General features: G+C 35.9%; 1 protein-coding gene and 1 long non-coding RNA gene across 7 annotated transcripts in view; one reads left to right on the top strand and one right to left on the bottom strand.

Annotated features, from left to right (window-relative positions):
* The window catches only part of LOC109262800 (uncharacterized), a 171731-nt gene that overhangs the window by 144559 nt on the left and 5748 nt on the right, over window positions 1–21424 (top strand). For all 3 annotated transcript variants that reach the window (XR_008417054.1, XR_008417055.1, XR_008417056.1), the window contains exon 8: window positions 18230–18357. This is a non-coding gene — a long non-coding RNA (uncharacterized LOC109262800). The remainder of the gene's footprint in view (window positions 1–18229; window positions 18358–21424) is intronic.
* IQCH (IQ motif containing H) overlaps window positions 1–21424 on the bottom strand; it is a 213216-nt gene that overhangs the window by 124647 nt on the left and 67145 nt on the right. For all 4 annotated transcript variants that reach the window (XM_019441692.2, XM_019441691.2, XM_053888926.1 and 1 more), the window contains 2 exons: window positions 20177–20297; window positions 12777–12905 (listed from right to left, as the gene is read on the bottom strand). In XM_019441692.2, the coding sequence (XP_019297237.2) occupies window positions 12777–12905; window positions 20177–20297 (250 nt within the window). The remainder of the gene's footprint in view (window positions 1–12776; window positions 12906–20176; window positions 20298–21424) is intronic.

Raw genomic sequence — 21424 nt, forward strand, 5'->3', positions numbered from 1 at the left:
CACGTGCTCTATTGACTGAACATGCCAGGGACCCTGGCATTGTTTTTTAAAATTCAATTTCCGGGGCCCCTGGGTGGCTCAGTCGGTTAAGCGGCCGAGGTCCGTGAGTTCGAGCCCCGCGTCGGGCTCTGTGCTGACAGCTCAGAGCCTGGAGCCTGTTTTGGATTCTGTGTCTCCCTCTCTCTGACCCTCCCCCATTCATGCTCTGTCTCTCTCTGTCTCAAAAATAAATAAACGTTAAAAAAAATAAAATAAAATAAAAAATAAAATTCAATTTCCAATTGTTGATTTCTAGTATATAGAAATTCAATTAATTTTTATATATTAATCTGATATCCTGAAACCATGTTAAACTCTCTTATTCATTCTCTTAGTGCTTTTTTGTAGATTATTTCAAATGTTCTTTGTAGTTATCATGCTGTTTACAAATAGAGACAGTTTAAATTTTATTTTCTATCTGTATACCTTTATTCTTTTTCTTACCTCATTGTATTGGCAAGGACCTTCCATGCAATGTTAAATAGATGTGGTGAAAGTAGACATCTTTGCCTTGTTTCTGATCTTACATAGAAAGCAGTTGATCTTTCACTATTAAGTATGATTTTAGCTGTAGGTGTCCTATATTAGGCTGAGAAAGTTCCTTTATATTATATTTCCCTTAGGTTTTTAAAAATTATTATTTAATGCATGTTGAATTTTATTTTATTTTTATTTGTTGAGATGGAGATGGTCATATGGTTTTTCTTCTTCACTTGGTTGATACAATGATTTACATTGATTGATTTTTAAATGTTGCAACAGTCTTGCATTCTTAGGATAAACCCTACATGGTCATGATGTATTATTTCTTTAATATTGTGGGATTCCAATTTGCTCATATTTGTGGGACATTTTTATATCTATTTTCATGAAGAAGAATAGGCTGTGGTTTTCTTGTCCTCTAATGTCTGTCTAGTTGTGATATCAGGGTGATGCTGGCTTCATAAAATGGTCTGAGGAGTGTTGTATTCTATTTTCTAGAAGAATTTGTAGTAGAATTGGTAATATTTCTTTCTTGTTTGGTAGAATTCACCAGGGATACCATCTGGAACTTGTGTTTTCTTTCTAAGAAAGTTTTTAAGTGCAAATTAAATTTCCTTAATAGATATAGGACTAATCAGGTTATCTATTTCTTCTTGATGAGCTTCAGTAGCATGTGTCTTTTAAAGAATTTGTCCATTAGTCTAAGGTGTCCAATTTATGGGCGTAAAGGTATTTATAATGTTCCCATATCAACCTTTAAATATCTATAGGATTTGTAATGATGACTCCTCTTTCATTCATGATAGTGGTAATTTGTTCCTTCTCTCTTTTTATCTTTGGTAGTCCTTTGTTAGGCTAGAGGTTTACCAAGTTTGTTGATATTTTCCAAGAAACAGATTTGGTTTCAGTAATTTTCTCTATTTTTATCTATTCTCAATTTCATTGCTTTTTACCTTCATTTCTTTTTTATTTTTTAAATTTGAAAAACAAATTTAATGTTTTTATTTATTTTGAGAGAGAGAGACAGACAGAGGACAAGCAGGGGAGGAGCAGAGAGAGTGGGAGACACAGAATCTGAAGCAGGGTCCAGGCTCTGAGCTGTTAGCACAGAGCCCAAGGCAGGGCTCGAGCTCATGAACTGCAAGAGCAGGACCTGAGCCAAAGTCAGACACTTAACTGACTGAGCCACCTAGCTGCTCCTTTACTTTCATTTCTATTATTTACTTCTTTCTGCTTGCTTTGGGTATAATTTGCTTTTCTTTTCCTAGATTCTTGAAGTAGGAACTTAGATAATTAGTTAGAGATCTATCTTCCTTTCTAGTATAAGCATCTAATGCTATAATTTTCTCTATAAATAGTATTTTAGTTGCATTCTATAAATTTTGATATGTTTTATTTTCATTCAATTAAAATATTTAATACTTTATTATTATTATTATTATTATTTTTAATAATGATTTCAGGAATAAAATTTAGTGATTCATCACTTACATATAACACCCAGTGCACATCCCAGCAAGTGTCCTGCTTAATGTCCCTTACCCATTTAGCCCATCCCCCCACTCACCACCCTGCCAACAACCCTCAGTTTATTCTCTGTATTTAAGAGTCTCTTATGGTTTGTCTCCCTCTCTGTTTTTATATTATTTTTGCTTCACTTCCCTTATGTTCATCTGTTTTGTTTCTTAAATTCCATATGAGTGAAGTCATATGATATTTGTCTTTCTCTGACTGACTTATTTCTCTTAACATAATACACTCTAGTTCCATCCACATTGTTGCAAATGGCAAGATTTCATTCTTTTTGATCGCCAAGTGTGTGTGTGTGTGTGTGTGTGTGTGTATAGACCACATCTTTATCCATTCAGCAGTTGATGGACATTTGGGCTCTTTCCATAATTTGGCTATTGTTGATAGTGCAGCTATAAACATTGGGGTGCATGTGCCCCTTCAGACTAGCACTCCTGTATCCTTTGGATAAATACCTAGTAGTGCAATTGCTGGGTCTTAGGGTAGTTCTATTTTTAATTTTTTGAGGAACCTCCCTACAGTTTTCCAGAGTGGCTTCACCAGTTTGGATTCCCACCAGCAGTGCAAAAGGGTTCCTCTTTCTCTGCATCTTCATCAACATCTGTTGTTGCCTGACTTGTTAATTTTAGCCACATCTTGCCAGATGTGAGGTGATATCTCTCTGTGGTTTTGATTTGTACTTCCCCGATGATGAGTGATGTTAAGCATCTTTTCATGTGTCTGTTAGCCATCTGTATGTCTTCTTTGGAAAAGTGTCTATTCATGTCTTTTGTTGTATTATTTGTTTTTTGGGTATTGAGTTTGATAAGTTCTTTATAGATTTTGGATACTAACCCTTTATCTGATATGTCATTTGCAAATATCTTCTCCCATTCTGTTGGTTGCCTTTTAGTTTTGCTGATTGTTTCCTTTGCTGTGCAGAAGCTTTTGATCTTGATGAGGTCCCAATAGTTCATTTTTGCTTTTGTTTCCCTTGCCTATGGAGACGTGCCAAGTAACAAGTTGCCGCAGCCACGGTCAAAGAGGTTGTTGCCTGTTTTCTCCTCTAGGATTTTGATGGCTTTCTGTCTTACATTTAGGTTTTATCCATTCTGAGTTTGTTTTTGTATATGGTGTAAGAAAGTGGTCCAGGCTGATCCTTCTGCATGTTGTTGTCCAATTTCTCAACACCATTTGTTGAAGAGACTGTCTTTTTTCCATTGGATATTCTTTCCTGCTTTGTCAAAGATTAGTTGGGCATGAATTTGTGGGTCCATTTCTGGGTTCTCTATTCTGTTCCATTGACCTATGTGTCTGTTTTTGTGCCAGTTCCATACTGTCTTGATGATAACAGCTTTGTAATATAGCTTGAAGTCTGGAACTGTGATGCCTCCAGACTTGGTTTTCTTTTTCAGAATTGCTTTGGCTATTCGGGGTCTTTTCTGGTTCCATACAAATTTTAGGATTGTTTGTTCTAGCTCTGTGAAGAATGCTCGTGTTATTTTAATAGGGATTGCATTGAATATGTAGATTGCTTTGGGTAGTGTTGACATTTAACAATATTCTTCCAATCCATGAGCATGGAATGTTTTTCCATTTTTTTGTGTCTTCTTCAATTTGTTTCATAAGCTTTCTATGGTTTTTAGTGTATAGATTTTTCACTTCTTTGTTGAGGTTTATTCCTAGGTATTTTATGGGTTTTGGTGCAATTGTAAATGGAATCAATTCCTTGATTTCTCTTTCTGCTGCTTCATTATTGGTATATAGAAATGCAACTGATTTCTGTACATTCATTTTATATCCTGCAACTCTGCCGAATTCATGTATCAGTTCTAGCAGTTTTTTGGTGGAGTCTTTTGGGTTTTCCACATAGAGTATCATGTTGTCTGTGAATACTGAAAGTTTGATTTCCTCCTTGCTGATTTGGATGCCTTTTGTTTCTTTGTGTTGTCTGATTGCTGAGGCTAGGACTTCCAACACCAAGTTGAATAACAGTGGTGAGAGTGGACATCCTTGTTGTGTTCTTGGCTTTAGCGGGAAGCTCTCAGTTTTTCCCCACTGAGGATAATAGTAGTGGTGAGTCTTTCATATATGGCCTTTATGATCTTGAAGTATGATCCTTCTATCCCTACTTTCTTAAGGGTTTTTATCAAGAAAAGATGCTGTATTTTGTCAAATGCTTTTTCTGCATCAATTCAAAATATTTTTAAATGTCCTCGTGATTTACTCTTTGGCTAATGAGTTACTTAAAAGTATGTTCTTTAATTTGTAAATATTTGGGAAATTTTCTAGATATTTTTCTCTAATTCATGTCTGGTTTAACTATGCTATAGTCAGAGATATATTTTGTAAAATTTCAGTTCCTTTAAGTTTCATAAGATTTTTTTTATGGCTCAGAATAATCTATTTTGTTGAATGTGCATTTGAAATGAGTGAGCATTCTACTGTTTGTTTTAATTCCTTAAATGTGTTAAAATAGGTTGTTAATGTTCAAGTTATCTATATTGTTATTGATTTTTGCCTCAAGTATTTTGAATCTCTGTTATTAGGTACATACACGGGATTCTTTTGTCTTTTTGCTGAATTGGACTTTTTATCATTGATATCCCTCTTTATTCTTGCTACTGTGTCATTTGTCTGATATTAATAGAGGCAATTTAGATTTTTTGGATTATTTTTTGCATGGTATAGCTTTCCCATCGATCTCCTTTTTATTACTTTTAAATTTACATTTAATTGATGCCTTTTCCCATCATTTATTTTTGACTTTTGTAAAAAAACTAACTTTAAATTTGGAATAATTTTAGATTTACAGAAAAGTTGCTGTATACCCTCATTCAATTTCGCCTAATGTTAACGTCTTTTATTACCATGGCACAGTTGTCAAAACTAAGAAACCATCATTGGTACATTACTATTAACTAAATGCCAGTCTTCATTCAGATTCACTAGTTTTTACAGTGTCATTTTAGTGTTCCAAGATCTGATCAGGATATCACGGTGTATTAAGTCAACAAATCTCCTTAGTCTCCTCTAGTCTGAGACAGTTTTTCATTTTTCTTTATTTTTCATGACAATAATAATTTTGAGGAGTACTAGTCAGGTATTTTGTAGAATTTCCTCAGTTTGGCTTTATCTGATGTTTTTTTTTTCATGATTAGACCAGGGTTATGGGTTTTTAGGTAGAACACTACATATATGACGTTCTCTCCTCATCACATCATATCAGAGGACATAAACTATCAACATAACTTATTATTGGTGATATTAACCTTGGGCATTTGGTTAAGGTAGGGCTTTCAGGTTTCTCAACTGTAAATTTTCTATTTTTCCCCTTTCTGTACTCTGTTATTTGGGTATGAGTCAGTAAATCCAGTCCACATTCAAGGGAGGGAGAATTAAGCTACACCTCCTCTATGGAGGAACAACTACTTATATGTTATTAGGGATTCTTTTATAAGGAAGATTTTTCACTTCTCTTCCTCCTTCTATTTTATCCTTTTTATGTCATTAAATTTAAAATGAGTTTTTTGTATACCACATATAGTTGAATCTTGCTTATTTATCCAATCTGACAATCTGTGTCTTTTAATTGGTGTATTTAGACCATTCACATTTAATATACAGGCAGTACTTACTTTGCACTGTTTCAGTATGCCCAAATTTATTACCACAGTTTAATTAAATACCAGTCTCCTGAAAACATGGTCCAAATCCAGTTACTATGGTATATTAATTGTGAGTAATTACATAAAGCATAAACTTTACTCTAGATCTTTGTTCCAAAAATCACTATATAAATGACAGATGCATATCATGATTAGAAACCAATACTGTCACATCTATCAAAGTCTGTCAGTGATTGGTCACTGTATATCTATTTTTGAATTCACATACAGACTGCAAAGAATATGGTAGTATTGCCTTCTTGTCTCAGTGATAAAGCCACATGGGTTTTTACAAAAATGGATAATTAAAAGACAGAATTGGTGGGGCGCCTGGATGGCTCAGTCAGTTAAGTGTCTGACTCTGGATTTTGTCTCAGGTCATGATCTCATAGTTTGTGAGATCAAGCCCTGCATCAGGCTCCAGGCTGACAGTGTGAATCCTACTTGGGATTCTCTCTCTCCCTCTCTCTTTGCCCCTCCCCCATTCTCTCTCTCTCTCAAAATAAACAAATAAAACACTTTTTAAAAAAAGAATTGGCTAACAAAGTTGAAAGTGTAGCAAAGGGACAAAAGTGGATAGTGCTGAAAGTGAAATGGAAATCGATTGTAAGTAGAATGGTAGAAGAAATAAGTGATTGTGAGAATGTTGACACTGCCACCATTCAAAAAACTCTAGTAAAACAGCCAGAAGCACTTAGTTAAGGTTAATTTTTGACAAAGATGAGGAAAGTGGTTGTGATGATAGAACGAATATGTTCCAGAGGATGTGATTCCAGAAAAATTGTTTTACATTAAAAGATCTCAGAGTGGGAAAAAAGAACTCAGAGATATTTCTTAATATTAAAAAGGCAAAGAATAAAATTTTGGAATCTGGGCATATAGTAGGCATACAAATATACGCATTGATTTTTGTTTCATTTGGCTCTTGGTATAATTACTGGAACACACTGAACTTTAATACTTAAAGTCAGGGGTTTGCAAACTATGGTCCAGAGGTATAATCTATCCTGTGGTCTGATTTTGTACGGTCCTTAAGCTAAGAATGGTTTTTATATTTTTTAAGGGTTGCAAACAAAACAGAACAAAACAAGACAAAAGAAGAAGAATACGTTACAGAAACTGTATGTGGTATGCAATGCTTATAATATATTTCGTATCTGGTCCTTTCTAGAGAAACTGTGTACTCCTGCTTAAAATCATTGTGCACTTAATTCTTTTGGTGAGAAAATACATTCCCTCTGTAAAGGAGTAAATTATAAGTATGTGTAATAGGAACAAAAAAAATTGATGGAACTAAAAAAAAGGAAAAGAAATTAACAATTATACAACCATAGTTTGAGACTTTAGCAAAACTCTCTTAGCAACTGATAGAATAAATGGGCAAAAAATTAACAGAGACATAAATTTGAGTAACATAATTAAATGGACCTAATTGAATATATTCAGAATACCCTACCTAACAAATAAAAAAAATGCACGTTCACCTAAGTTGATCACATGGTAGGGTCATAAAATAACTCAGATTTCAAATAATTGAAAGCATGCAGTGTGTGTTCTCTAAACAGTGGGATTAGGCTGGAAATCAGTAATAAAAAATATAACTAGAAAGTACTGAAATCTATACACTTCTAAATATTCCATGGGTCAAAGAAGAAATTAGAAATATTTTAAATTAAATGATAATGAAAATATGATATAACAATCATTTTTTTCTGGCTACGATAGTGCTTTGTGTGAAATTCATAACCTTCAATTTTTATATCAGAAACAAATAACAGTTCAAAATTAGTGACCTAAGTATATTACCAAAAAGTTTTTTAAAAAAGGAAAATTAAACCCCAAAAAAGTAAAAAGAAGGAAGAAATAATAAAAATAAGAGCAGATGACAATTAAATAGAAAATATAGCAGAAAGGATCAATAGCGTCATAATTTGATTCTTTAAAAATTACTATAAAATTGATAAACTGGAGAGGTTGATCAACAAAAAAGAGAAAAGCAGAAGTAACCATCAGGAATGAAAACACATCACCACAGATCCTACAGATACTACAAAAATAATTAGAGGATATTGTAAATAATTTCATTCCAGTAAATTTGAGATTTTAGGTGAAATGGACAAATTTCTTGGACAAAGTTAATTTACTAAACCAACCCAGACAAAAGAGATAATCAAAATAGTCCTGTTAAAGAAATTAAACCTGAAAATATAAATACACCCCCAAAGAAAACCACAGATTCAAATAGTTGCACTGACAAATTCTTCCAAACATTTAGGAAAGAAATAATACCAATTTTATCCAAACTCTTCCAGAGAATATAAAAAGATAGCAGTCACTTATTGAGGCAAGACTAACTTTGATACTAAAGCAAAAGGAAAACATTAAAGGAAAGGAAAATTTAGGCCAGCCTCACAGAGGAACAAAATGGTAAAAATATTAGCAAATGAAATCAAATAATACATAACCAAGGTGTTCTCATCGCCAATTTGGCTTACTCCTCAAATGCATAGAGAATAAATAGGTGTCAGAGGAACCAGCTAAAACATTTAAATAAGAACCAGAGTCTCATGGCATAATACCCAAAATGTCAAATTTCCTATTGAAAGTCATTCACCATACCAAGAACCAGGAAGACCTCAAACTAAATTAAAAAGACAATGAATAGTTTCCAACACCAAGATGACAGAGATCTTAGAATTATTGGACAGAATCTTTAAACAAGACATCATAAAAATGCTTCCACAAACAATTAAAAAATCATCTGAAACAAATTAAAAAATATAAAATCTCAGCCAAGAAACAGAAAGTTTCCACACATACAAAGATAGAACATATAATGAGAAACCAAATTAAAATTTTGGAACTGAAAAATACAAGTACAAAATCATCTAAGTACAAACAGTGGATGGCTCAACAACAGAGTGAAGAGGGAGACAGGAATCAATGATGTACTAGGTAGAAAATAGAAATTACCCAGTTTGGGGATACCTGGGTGGCCCAGTCGGTTAGGCTTCCGACTTCAGCTCTGATCATGTTCTCAAGGTTTGTGAGTTCCATCCCCTCATTGGGCTCTGTGATGACAGCTCAGAGCCTGGGGCCTGCTTTGGATTCTGTGTCTCCCTCTCTCTCTGCCCCCACTCTGCTCACGCTCTCTCTCTCTCTGTCTCTCAAAAATGAATAAATGTTAAAAAAAAATTTTTTTTTAAACCTGGAACCAGAAAAAAATTCTTGAAGTCAGCAAGAGAAAAACAACATCTTTCCAGGGGAAAAACAATTCAAATGACAGTGGATTTCTCATCAGAAACCATGGAGCCCCAAAAGAAGTGGCACGACTTGTGTTTTAAGTATTGAAAGAAAATCACACTGTCAACCCAGAATCGTATATTTAGTGAAAGAATCCTTTAAAAATAAAGCGGGAAATCAAGACATTCTAAGATGAAGAAAAATGAAGATAATTTTTCACTAGTATACCAACTCTAAAAGAATAGCTAAAGAAAATTATCTAAATAGAAAGGAATTGATAAAAGAAAGAATCTTGACATCAGGAAGGAAGAAAGAACATGATAAGCAAAAATATAGGTAAAACAGTAGATTTTCCTTTCCCTCTTGAATTTTCTAAATTATATTTGATGGTTGAAACAAAAATTCTAACACTATTTGATGTCGTTCTAAATGTATGTAGAGGAAATAAACAAACAATCACCATAAGATCCAGCAATTATACTCCTGGGCCTTTATCCCAAGGAAATGAAAACATATATTCATAAAAAAAAAAAAACAAACTTGTACACAAATATTTCTAGCAGCTGTTCATAGTAGCCCCAAATGTTCACAGTAGCCCCAAACTGGAAACAACCCACATATCCTTCAATAGGTGAGTGGTTTAACAGCTGTGGTACATTCATATTATGGAGCACTAGTCAGCAATAACAAGGAACAAACTATTGATATAAGCAACGCTCTGGATGAATCTCCCAAGAACTATGCTGAGTGACAAAAGCCAATCCCAAAAGGGTACACCAGGCATGATTCCATTTATCTAACATACTTGAAATGATCAAATTATAGAAATTGAGAACAGACTGTTGTCAGCAGGGATTATTGAAGGGATGTGGGCAGGAGGGGAGTAGGTGTGACCATAAAAGGACACGATGAAGTATCTTTTGGTTGAAGGAAATATCCTGTATCTTGGTAGTATCGACATCCAGGTGTGATATTGCACTATAGTTTTGCCATAGGTTATTATTGAGGAAAACTGAGTTAAGAGTGCAAGGGATCTCTCTGTGTTACTTCTTAAATCCCAGTGACAATTATTTCAAAATCAAAAGTTCAATTAAAAAAGACACCAGTAGGAGAATGAAATGCCAAACCACAGAGTAGGAAAAATTATTTGCAATACATACAACTGATGAGAGATTAGAATCCAGAATGCATAGATAATTTCCATAAATAACTGAGAAAAAGAAAGATAACCCATTAAAAATTTTTTTTAATGTTTATCTTCAAGACAGAGAGAAAGAGTGTGAGCAGGGGAGGGGCAGAGAGAGAGGGAGACATAGAATTCAAAGCAGGCTCCAGGCTCTGAGCTATCAGCACATAGCCTGCTGCAGGGGTTGAACCCATGAACAATGAGATCATGACCTGAGCCAAAGTTGATGCTTAACCAACTGAGCCACCCAGGCTCCCCAAGACAACCCATTTTTTAAAAAATATAGGTTAAAATCTTGAATCACTTTTTAAAAGAAGATACTCAAATGACCAATACATATACCAGAAAAACCCTACTCAACTTTATTGGTCATCAGGGAAATGAAGATTAAACCCACAAAGAGATGCCACAACAAACTCATCAGGATGGCTAAAATTCTAAAAAGAAACAAAACTGAAATCAAATGTTGATAAAGATATATATTATCTGGAATGCTCATGTACTGCTAGTAGGAAAATAAATCAGCATAATCATGTTGGAAAATCATTTGGCAATATCTACTAAAGCTGAGCATACGTATACCCTATGAAGCAATTCTACTTTTTGATATGCATCCAACAGAAATGCATATATATGTACATTAAAAGACATGTACAAGAATGTTCCTAGTAGTATTATTCCTAATGGCCCTATACTATAAACCACTGAAATTCCCATCAACAGTAGAATGAATACAAAATTGGGCACACTCATACATAATTCATTCATACATTTATACATATTTATCCTCAATGCCTCTCTTTCCTTCCTATCCATCATCCAGCCCTCATGGCTCACCTCCAAATTTCTACCTGGATTTGTTCACTTCTCTTCAAATCCTCTGATACTTCCTCAAATCCACCATCATTTCTCACCTCGTTTACCAAAATAGCCTTTAACTAGTCTTCTTGCTCCCCTATGATTCATCATCTGTAAAGCAGTCAGAATGGTCTTATTAAAGTATAAATCAGATCACTTCATCCTCTTGTTTAAACCTTTCATTGGGTTCTCATTGGAGTTATGATTAAATCCAACTCTTCATCATGGTTTGAAAGGCAGCTGTGCTGGTTCTGCTATAGTCAAAGATGTTTACAAAGAAAGATCTTAAAATACATTACATGGTTTAAACAAATAAAGAGTTTGAAAGGAAGACACAGAAGTTAAAAGGAAGACAGTCCCACGTTGGCAGGGCAGCTCTGCCAAACTCAGAGGTGCCACACAGAGTTCTATCTCTGACTCTTATGTGCTTGCCCATCACATCCGCCTCCCACCTAGCCAGAGAAGGGAAAGGAAAGGCAGAAGCCCAGAAGTTTCCCTTCCCAGAAGGGGCTCAGCAATTCTACTTTTTGATATGTATCCAACAGAAATGCATATATATGTACATTAAAAGACATGTACGAGAATGTTATAGTAGTAGTATTCCTAATGGCCAGAAATTTCCCTTCCCACTTCTGCTTCCATCTTCTTTGTCCAGAACCTGGTCACATGGCACACCTAGCCGAAAGGAAGCCTGGGAAATGTAGTCTTTAGCTAACCTGACATGTGCCCACCATGACTCCATTATTGTGGAAGTAGAGAAGAATGAATATTGAGGACAACTCATAGTCTCTGTTCCAGCCTGCATCATGTCATCCCTCTCTACTTCTCCAGTCTCACCTCCTCCCTCTCTCTCTCTCTCTCTGGCTTTTGGCTCTCTAGCCACACTAGCCTTGCTCATTCCCTCCTTAGTCCTTAGGCCCTTGTATCTGTGCTGGCCTATATCTGAAATACTTTCCCCTAGATCTTTACATTAGTGGCTTCTTCTGATCATTTGTACCTCAACTCAAGCCTTGTACATCTTCTGAGAGGCATTTCCTGACCCTCCCCTCACAAGCAAAATAACCACCTCCTTTCCACTCTCATTCATGTTGTTTTATTTCTTACTTATCACTAGCTTCAATTCTCATTTACTCACCTGCTTATTATCTGTATCTCTCATTGGAATGTAAGCACCATGGGGACAGAAAGGTTGTCTGACTTATTCTCTGTTGGGTCGCCAGCACTTAAATGCTACTTTTGATAAAGCAAGCACTCGACAAACATTTGTTGAACAGATGAATTAGTTTAGCCCAAACCTCTTCATTTCACAACTGGGAAAGCTGGGGCCTGGAGAAAGTAATTGTCTTGTCTGAGGTTCTGCAACTAGTTAGTAGACTCCCAAATGGGCACTTTTCTCGAACACCCTATTTCATCCAGGCTCTTCTTTGAAGTCTGTTATCTCACCCTGCCTCTATCATTCCTCTGCCCACCTGTAGCACTAGACTTTAACATCCACTGGGTTTTTATGCTATGCTTCTTTGTATTTTTTTATCTTTGTTCAGTCTTGTTTTCCCAACCAAGCTGCAGGCCTCTGCAAAAAACCAACCTTCTAACACACAGACAATAGGCCCTGCGTAGGTATGTGACAAAGAGACTGAAGTTACTTTATTCAGCCAAGTGAGACTCACAACTGTTACAACTTTCATCATGTCCTATTATTGAAGATAAAAGTTGGATATTGGAAGACTAGATTTTGGTGGGGGGTAATTCCCGTGTATCCGCAACTAAGCATACAGGCAAGATTGTCTTACCAGCAGGCGGAATCTTATGTGCTTCATCAAAATTATGCAGAAGAGCTGCTCTAGGTGCAATGGGTGGATTCTGAAAGGTAATCCTTGCTGTTGGTGGAATCAGTCCTCGTTCTATCATACTTAAAATTCCTGGAAAGGAAGGTTAGAAGAATATGGTTTTAATGCCAAGTGTTTCCACAACGTCTGAGCTCCATCAGTTTCACAAGTGTAACTTACTCTATTCATCTTCTTATTTGTGAGAGTACATCTAGTGCCTTCATCCTCTGCATGGAAAAACAGCTACGGTACACATTCATTTAAGCCATTAATTCTAACCCAAGGAAAAAAAATGGCATTTCCAATAATGCCAATATGAAATAAACTTGTATTATGATAATTTCATTTTAAGGTAGAAATATCATTTCAGGGCACACTAAAACTTCTCTATATGTAACATTTTTCAATTATTGATAATCTTGTTACTCTTTTTTTAAAATTCGGAAAAATCAAGTCACGGTCATCATAACCATAGAGATGTCTTTTACTGAAAGAAAAAAATCTATGTGCTTAAAACTATTCTGCTGTTGTGACAATGAGTCAGATTTTATAAAAGAAAAGTTATTTTTAGACATTACTCATGTCACCAGAAGATGTGATCACCCAAATAGATTAATTTAGTGTAACTGAGCAACATGGTTAGTATTAATGCAACTAATTTACAATACTTAGAACTCCTACTATGTCAGCATGGCTGGTCCCAGGGCTTTTTAAGGACAGGAGACTGTTAACTAAATAAACAAATGAATGAATCAATGAATAATTGAGCAAAGCCTTCTAGCAGGGACAATACTTTCATTAAGATGAATCTGTTGTATTGAAGCCAGAAACCCAGAAACCCAGGGAGTATGTGAAATAAACTTGTGACAGGGCTTCAGCTTCTTGTTGCTTTCGTGTAACAGGAAGGAAAGTAAAGGAACCGTAGGTCTCAAGGAAATCTTTGTCCGCAAGCTGTGTACCAAGCTGGACTAAGTTGGGAAGTTGGCACAGACCCTAAGAAGAACAAGTATTGTTTCCATTTGCCTTAGTCCCTCGATGACCATGCTATGTTGTTATTAAGTCTAGTGTTACAGGTATCAGAGGAATGATCGCCGAGGGGTTGTGGAGCAGAAGACTTCCCTCATAAACCAATGAATCCAAAGACAATTCTTTAGTTTGCTTACTGCAGAGTCATTTTGGGGGAGAGTTTTGTATTAAAAATGAATATTCCTGGGCCCTCTCCTGGGTCTGCCCAAACCTCTGAAGCCAGGGCCTGGGAATCTGTATTATTGAAGACTCTAGGACATACTTAATCTGTCCTGAAGTTTGAGATCCAGTAGAATTGGGGGCCAGTAATCCACATTTTCAGTAAGCATGCCAGGTCAATCTTTTGTACTTTAAAAATTTAAGAAGTGCTAATCCAGAGTACAACTCTTTAAGCCCCTTTTGAAATTAGGACTTCAGGTTTTAATTTTTATAGCACTGGATTTAACCACTTTAAAATGTTAAGACTAATTCTGTGTCCTCAACGAATATTTTCCACCTTTAAATATCAAATCCCGTTTCCAAGAACTATGCCTGACTTGCAGATGTGAAAAACAGAGCTCCTTCTAATTCAATATATTTTCATTACCAAACTCAGAGGGAAACCCAGCGAATGTGATTATAACCTTTGCTTTAGTACTGGTTAGAGCGATTCACTTAATCTTAAACACATGTGTGTACATTTAGCATTGGAAGGAAGAAGTTAAGACTTTGGAATAAGCAAAAGAGACTGGGTATTTTTTTATCCTAATGCTGGAACCTCTGGAGATTATCTGGCCCTATAATCACATTTGTTTTCAATTGTCTATTTTCTAGAGATTAAGGGTAATTTATGGAAAACTGAAAGCAATGCATATATTTCCTGTTTATACACATGCAAATAACCCCCCCCCCAAAGTCAGTTGTGTGTCTATTTGCAAATTTATTTCAGTATGCTTGATTTGTAAAGATATCTGTTGTTTGGATTCTCCTTTGAACCAGTTGTAACATCTTACTGATGTTCTCATTTAATCGATGAGGTGAATAAAACCTTGGATGTTTTCATTTTATAGTTGTATAAGAGTCATGGTTTTACTTTAAAATATATATCCTTTGGGGCGCCTGGGTGGCTCAGTCTGTTAAGCATCTGACTTCGGCTCAGGTCATGATCTCATGGCTTGTGGGTTAGAGCCCCACATCGGGTTCTGTGCTGACAGCTCAGAGCCTGGAGCCTGCTTTGGATTCTGTGTCTCCCTCTCTCTCTGCCTCTCCCCTGCTCATACTCTGTCTGTCTCTCTCTCAAAAAATAAATAAACATTAAATATATATATATATATATATATATACATATATATATATATATCCCTAATAATTTTGGAGACTTCAGCAAGATGAGCAAAAGATTCACCTGAAATTGCCAGACATGGTGCACCTCACAGGAACCAACGCCAGGCATGTATTTTCTTAGCACCTGTGGGTGAATTCAAAGTGGCAATAGAACCTTACTGAGTGCTTTTCTAATTTTAGTATTACTCCCTACAAAAATTTTTTGTTTTGTTTATCTCTTAGGTTCATTTATGGCTAAGTAATTCCTTCTTGGTAGCTCTAGAGACTGAGAATTTGGTGATCTCCATAAATGGATTAATGTCTTATAGAGATCTAATTCCCCATTGAGTGAGAGACAATAGAGAATACAGTTTGCTAGCCTTCTGTTTGTCCACTTGTGTGTTTTGAGCTCAGACCAACTAGGAATGTCATGCCTACAGAGAAGGAGAATAACTGTTTGGTATCTGGACCAGCAAGTGTGTTTCTGTGTTTATTTTTCATCTGTAGCTGAAATTATAGAATTGAAGCTATAAGTCCTGTCTGTATCTGTATGTCTGTGTTTATGTAATTCAGGAAAGTCTTTATCTCTCATTGTGAATGTAGAAATTTTTCCTGTCTCCAGATGGTATTAATAAATTAGACTGTAATGTCTCAAATTAAAGGAGCTCTGTTCAGATCGACTTACAGAGAGAAATAGGTGCATATGTAAACTGGATATTCTTAAAATTTCTAGAAAATAGGGAAATCAAACCTCTAATACTTTAAATGTGCTCCCCCTCATCTCTCAAATTCAGAAACTCTCATTGAGTCTCCTTACTTTTCATGGCAAGATAGTTATTTGCATAATTTCAGTAAAAATCTGTTCTCCTTTTACTAAGATATAATTGGAAAAATCACTTATGCAACCAAGACTTTGCCTGAAATTTCATATTTAAGAATGATACTTATTAATCATGAATGACAAGTAACTTTTAAAGAACTGAAGTTGACCGTATGGAGCCAGTGCTTCCAAAGCCTTCCAAAAAGACTGGCCTGGTACATGGCTTATAGGTTTTCCATCCTTACAGGTGGTAGAAGGTCATGTCCTGGCAGGCCCAAGAACTTTAGGATATTGGAGCACCTCTAGAAGAGACGAATTTACCCACATTTACAAATCCTGTAGCTGAAATGTGGCAGGCAGAGTTTCTTGGGCTTGATTTCCTAGCCTTAAGATAGCACATAATAGAGTATTTCAAAAGTTTAATCTGAGATTCCTTATGAAAACTTTCAGCAGAGCAAACCTAAGATGGCCTAGATGGAGAATTAATATTCTTGTTGCACATGTATAAATAATCAGGACAAACCTAATGATACCAGACTTATTTTTTGAATTTTTTGTTGAGATCATTAAAAAAAATTTTTTTTAACATTTATTATTGAGAGACAGAGAGAGCCAGAGCATGAGCAGGGGAGGGGCAGAGAGAGGAGGAGACACAGAATCCGAAGCAGGCTCCAGGCTCTGAGCTGTCTGCACAGAGCCCGATGTGGGGCTCGAACTCACAAACTGCGAGATCATGACCTGAGCTGAAGTTGGACGCTTAACTGACTGAGCCACCCAGGCTCCCCTTGTTGAGATCATTTTGATCAAAATGGTAGAAGACTGGGGCGCCTGGGTGGCCTAGTTGGGTAAGCATCAGACTCTTGACTTCAGTTCAGGTCGTGGTCTTATGGTTTGTGAGATTGAGCCCTGCTTCAGTCTCTATCCTGAAAGCATGGAGCCTGCTTGGGATTCTCTCTCTCCCTTTCTCTTTGCCCTCTGCCACTCTTGTTCTCTCTCTCTCTCTCAAAATAAACTTTAAAAAAAAAATGGTGGAAGACTATAGGAATATTTTTGTTTAAGTTTTGGAATAAGCAAAAGAGATTACTGGATATCTTTCGAATGGAATGCTGTAGCCTCTAGGGGTTATCTGGACCTAATCTTTGACTGAGCTATTTCATAACTCAGTACAGATTAAGGTTAATTTGTAAAAACAAAACAAAACAAAGCTAATACTAATGCAAATGCAAATAATTCTTATCTATAAACTTGAAAATAAATTGTCTCTGGTGAAGAGACACTCTTCCTTCCCATAGAAAAGTCAATTTTGCATCTATTTGCAAATTTATTTTAATATTTCTGATCTAAAAATGTGTGTTCTTTGGATTCTCTTTAAATCAGTGTGATATCCTACAGATCTCTCTTTTAATCAAAGAGTTAAATAAATAAAATCTTTGACATGTGTTCATTTTAAATTTGTATGAGATCCATGATTTTACCTATTTTGGGAAATTGTCCCTTAACACCATTGCCTCATTAAACTTTCATAACACTCTTACTTTCTTATTGAATGGATTAGAGATTAGAAGTTCATTCATTGAACCAATATTTGTTAAGTGCCTATTAGGTGTCGGGGCTGCAGATGCAGTGGTGAGAGAACTTATGGAGCTTCTAGGAGGGATAAAGACATTAAATAAATTCACAAATAAATACATAATTACAAATCGTGGTCATCTATGAAGGAAAAGGCGGATGCTTAAGGAAGTGACTTTTCGAGGCAGAGATACAGGCTCTTGAGAAGGCCCATGTGAAAATGTGCTTGGCCTGATGAGGACCAGAGGGAAGGCCCATGTGATGGGAGCATAGAGCAAGTCCAGGTCAGGCCTGCCCTATTTGTAGAGTTTGGAGTTGATTCTAAGACCAGAGAGCAACTTGCCTGAGGTCACACACAGCCTGAAAGTTTGGTTTGTGTACTGTGAGTCTTATAGTCTTCTTTTTTAAAAATTTTTAATGTTTATTTATTTTTGAGAGAGAGAGAGACAGAGCAAGTGGGGGAGGGGCAGGGAGAGGGAGACACAGAATCCAAAGCAGGCTCCAGGCTCTGAGCTGTCAGCACAGAGCCCGACACGGGGCTCGAACTCATAAACCAAGAGATCAAGTTGGACTCTTGATCTCTTGAGCTGAAATTGGACTCTTAACCAACTGAGCCACCCAGGTGCCCCAAGACTTAATTCTTAACCATAAAAAACAAACAAACAAACAAACAAACAAACAATTTCTTTTTTGGATATAGCAAGAGAGTTCAAGAAGAAGTTGGGAAGTTCATCCTGCATTTTCCAAGACAACTCTCTCTTCTGGATGTTGTTAATCTTTCACCTCGTGCTGGACATGTGCGGATCTGAGGTGAAGCTTAAATGGCAGGTAAGGACATCGGGAATATGTACAAAACTAGACACTGTGTCTACATTTTCATGGCTTGTGCTTTCCTGACACTTACGTTACCTTGCACAGTACCATACATATGGTAAGCACTCAATAAATATATGTTGATTAATTGGTTGATTAATTACAAATATTATGGAAAGCCAGATGTTCTCTGGTAGATAACTGAGGGATGAAAATGTGTTTTTTTTCCGGACCAAGTTGCCATGGTTCTAGATTCCCTTTTGTTTTGCAGCAATTTTTCATTATGTCTATTGCTAAAGTGGACATTGATTCATTGGTTTATTGATTTATTGATTCACTCATTCACTATTTCATTCATCCTAATTTGATCAAGGAAGAACATAATATGGTACTAAAGCAAGAACTCTGCTGGAGTTATTCTGTATTCATAGGTAGTAAATATGTAAACTAAGTAAAATCATGTACCATAAAGATTGCTGAACAATAATGGTTTATAACTAGAAAAGTAACAGTTACAGTTGTGAGCTTCACACATTAATGGACTTGTAATGATGCTGGGTTCTCTTGAGTTCTGCTGTTCCTCCACCAACAGGTCAGTAGACGAGCAGATAAGACAGAGAACTTCAAAACTCCAAGGACCAAGAGAACTCTCGGGAACCAACTTTAGTCCAAAATATTCCAGACAACAGATAGAAAGTGACACAGGAATAATTAAAGACCATATCACTTGGTTTTATTTGAGATACAAAAGGGGATCCACTTAGGCATTTTTAATACTTCAGCTAATTAAATTAGGTAGCAGAGAGAAGTAGAGGGGATGATATTTACAACACTCAGTCCTTATTCATTCACTTACTCTTTCATTTACTTATTCGTTCAACCAACAGGTAGGGCCTCGAAAATGCTAGAAATGGTTCTAGACACTGGGGATACTGAGATGAAGATGATGTGACCTTTTGTTTAAAAACTAGAAATCTGGGGGCGCCTGGGTGGCTCAGTCGGTTGAGCGTCTGACTTCGGCTCAGGTCACGATCTCGCGGTATGTGAGTTCGAGCCCCACATCAGGCTCTGTGCTGACTGCTCAGAGCCTGGAGCCTGTTTCCGATTCTGTGTCTCCCTCTCTCTCTGACCCTCCCCCGTTCATGCTCTGTCTCTCTCTGTCTCAAAAATAAATAAATGTTAAAAAAAAAAAAAAAAGAATTAAAAAAAAAAAAAAACTAGAAATCTGCTCCATGTAGGGCTCTGTGCTGGGCGTGGAGCCTGATTAAAATTCTCTCTCTCCCTCTCCCTCTGCCCCTCTCCAACTCCATGTGCGTGCGTGTGCTCTCTATCTCTCAAAAAAAAAAAAAAAAAATTCTAAAAACCAGAAATCCACTGGATTCACGAACACTAGAATTTAGACTAAGACATGCATGGCTGAAATGCCAATTACATTAATTCTGGCTTCATATTTTTGCATAATAGTATATTGAAATAAAAATTTTTAAATGCTACCAGAATAGCATTTAAACTATCTGCTCAGAAGACTGAAAAATTCTAATAATACCGTATAAACACAATAATAATTTTAACACACAGTAACACCAACATCTGAATCAATATGAAATTCATAGAATGATGGGTTTTTGAGGTGAAAGAGACTCTAGTTATTGTTTAGCCCAACCTTCTGATTTATGGAGGAGGAAACTCAGGCCAGAGTAAGAACCTGACTTGTCTAAGGACACCTAGAAGAAATAATGGCTGAGCCCAAATTCAAACTCAGGTCCCCCCATCCCACCTCAATGCTCTTTCCCATACATTCCTAAGCACATAAAATGGTCATTGAATCACTAACCTTTCCTGGCTTCCGTTTGTAAGACTGGTATGGGGGTGAAATAGGGATTTCTGTGATGAGAAGCTGGGAGAACGGTGAGGTTGGATATGGTAGACCCTTTTATTAACTTCTGAACCTTCACCTAGATGATCAAAAAATTTGTTTTCAGCAGGCATTTTTGCTTTCAAAATGACACAGTTTTCTTCTTGTAAACAATAAATAAGATTATGAATAGTTTCATTAAGTTTTAATAAAGTAGCAATAGCAGCTCCAATTTTATTGCCCATGAGCACCCTGTGCTACTGTCTACTGTCAGGAGTTTGTGTAATTTAAAATAGTTAATTAAATCCAATTAACATGTTGTGGTTTCCACTATGCAAAGTCACTAGAGTAGTTAATAAAAGAACTATTAAGATTTTGTTCAGTTTTAATGACTACGATATAAAAGTACTAAATCTTGACAGAAGAGGTTTTGAATACAGCAAAGTTTTGTACAGGCAAAATCCTCAGGAAATACATATTAGAATTTTGAGAGTAAAAAAACAAACAAAAAAAAACAACAAAAAAAAATGAGCAAAGTGGGAGAATTTAAAGATAAATATATCAGTCAACATTAACAGGTTAAAAATGAACTTTGAGTGGATTCTTGAACATTTCAGAGAGAGTTAAAGACTTGATGTCTAGATCAGTTACACTAGATGATTACCTTTTCTAAAGTCATTAAATGCTTTTATTATAGTCATGAAATATGAATTCTTTCTATTAAATGGTTTCTAGCTTTTAAAGACTATATGTATTCATATAAATCACATTTAATGGTATAGCTCAAGTATACTATTCTTACCTTTATTATAAGATGTTATGAATTACCTGGGTGCTCTCAGCAGGGAAGATGCCACTGTTTGGTATTTATAGACTGATTTAAATTTTCCAAACATTAATTAATTTGCATAACTTCTAAAGGAACTAGGTAACAATTTGCTATTTGACTCATAAAGAACCAAGACAGAAAGGTTAGTAGATTTGTTTAAGGTTACACAGTATACTAGAAAAACACAGATTATTCAAGTTTAAGATTCTTCTGATCTTACATTAGTGAAATTTGCCATTGGACTCAGTTGTACCATACCTTGTTTTGCTCATCAAGGTCAAGGAAATCAAAAGGGAAATTTCATGAAGATTGGAGGTTGGGGTGGAGAAAATCACTTTCCAAAATAAATATCTATTGGCTGAAAAATGTCCGTGTGAACAAAGGTGTTAGGCTCCCAC

The sequence above is a fragment of the Panthera pardus genome, unplaced genomic scaffold, assembly GCF_024362965.1.
Source record: "Panthera pardus isolate Hobbes unplaced genomic scaffold, ASM2436296v1 HiC_scaffold_24, whole genome shotgun sequence".
Lineage (NCBI taxonomy): Eukaryota > Metazoa > Chordata > Mammalia > Carnivora > Felidae > Panthera > Panthera pardus.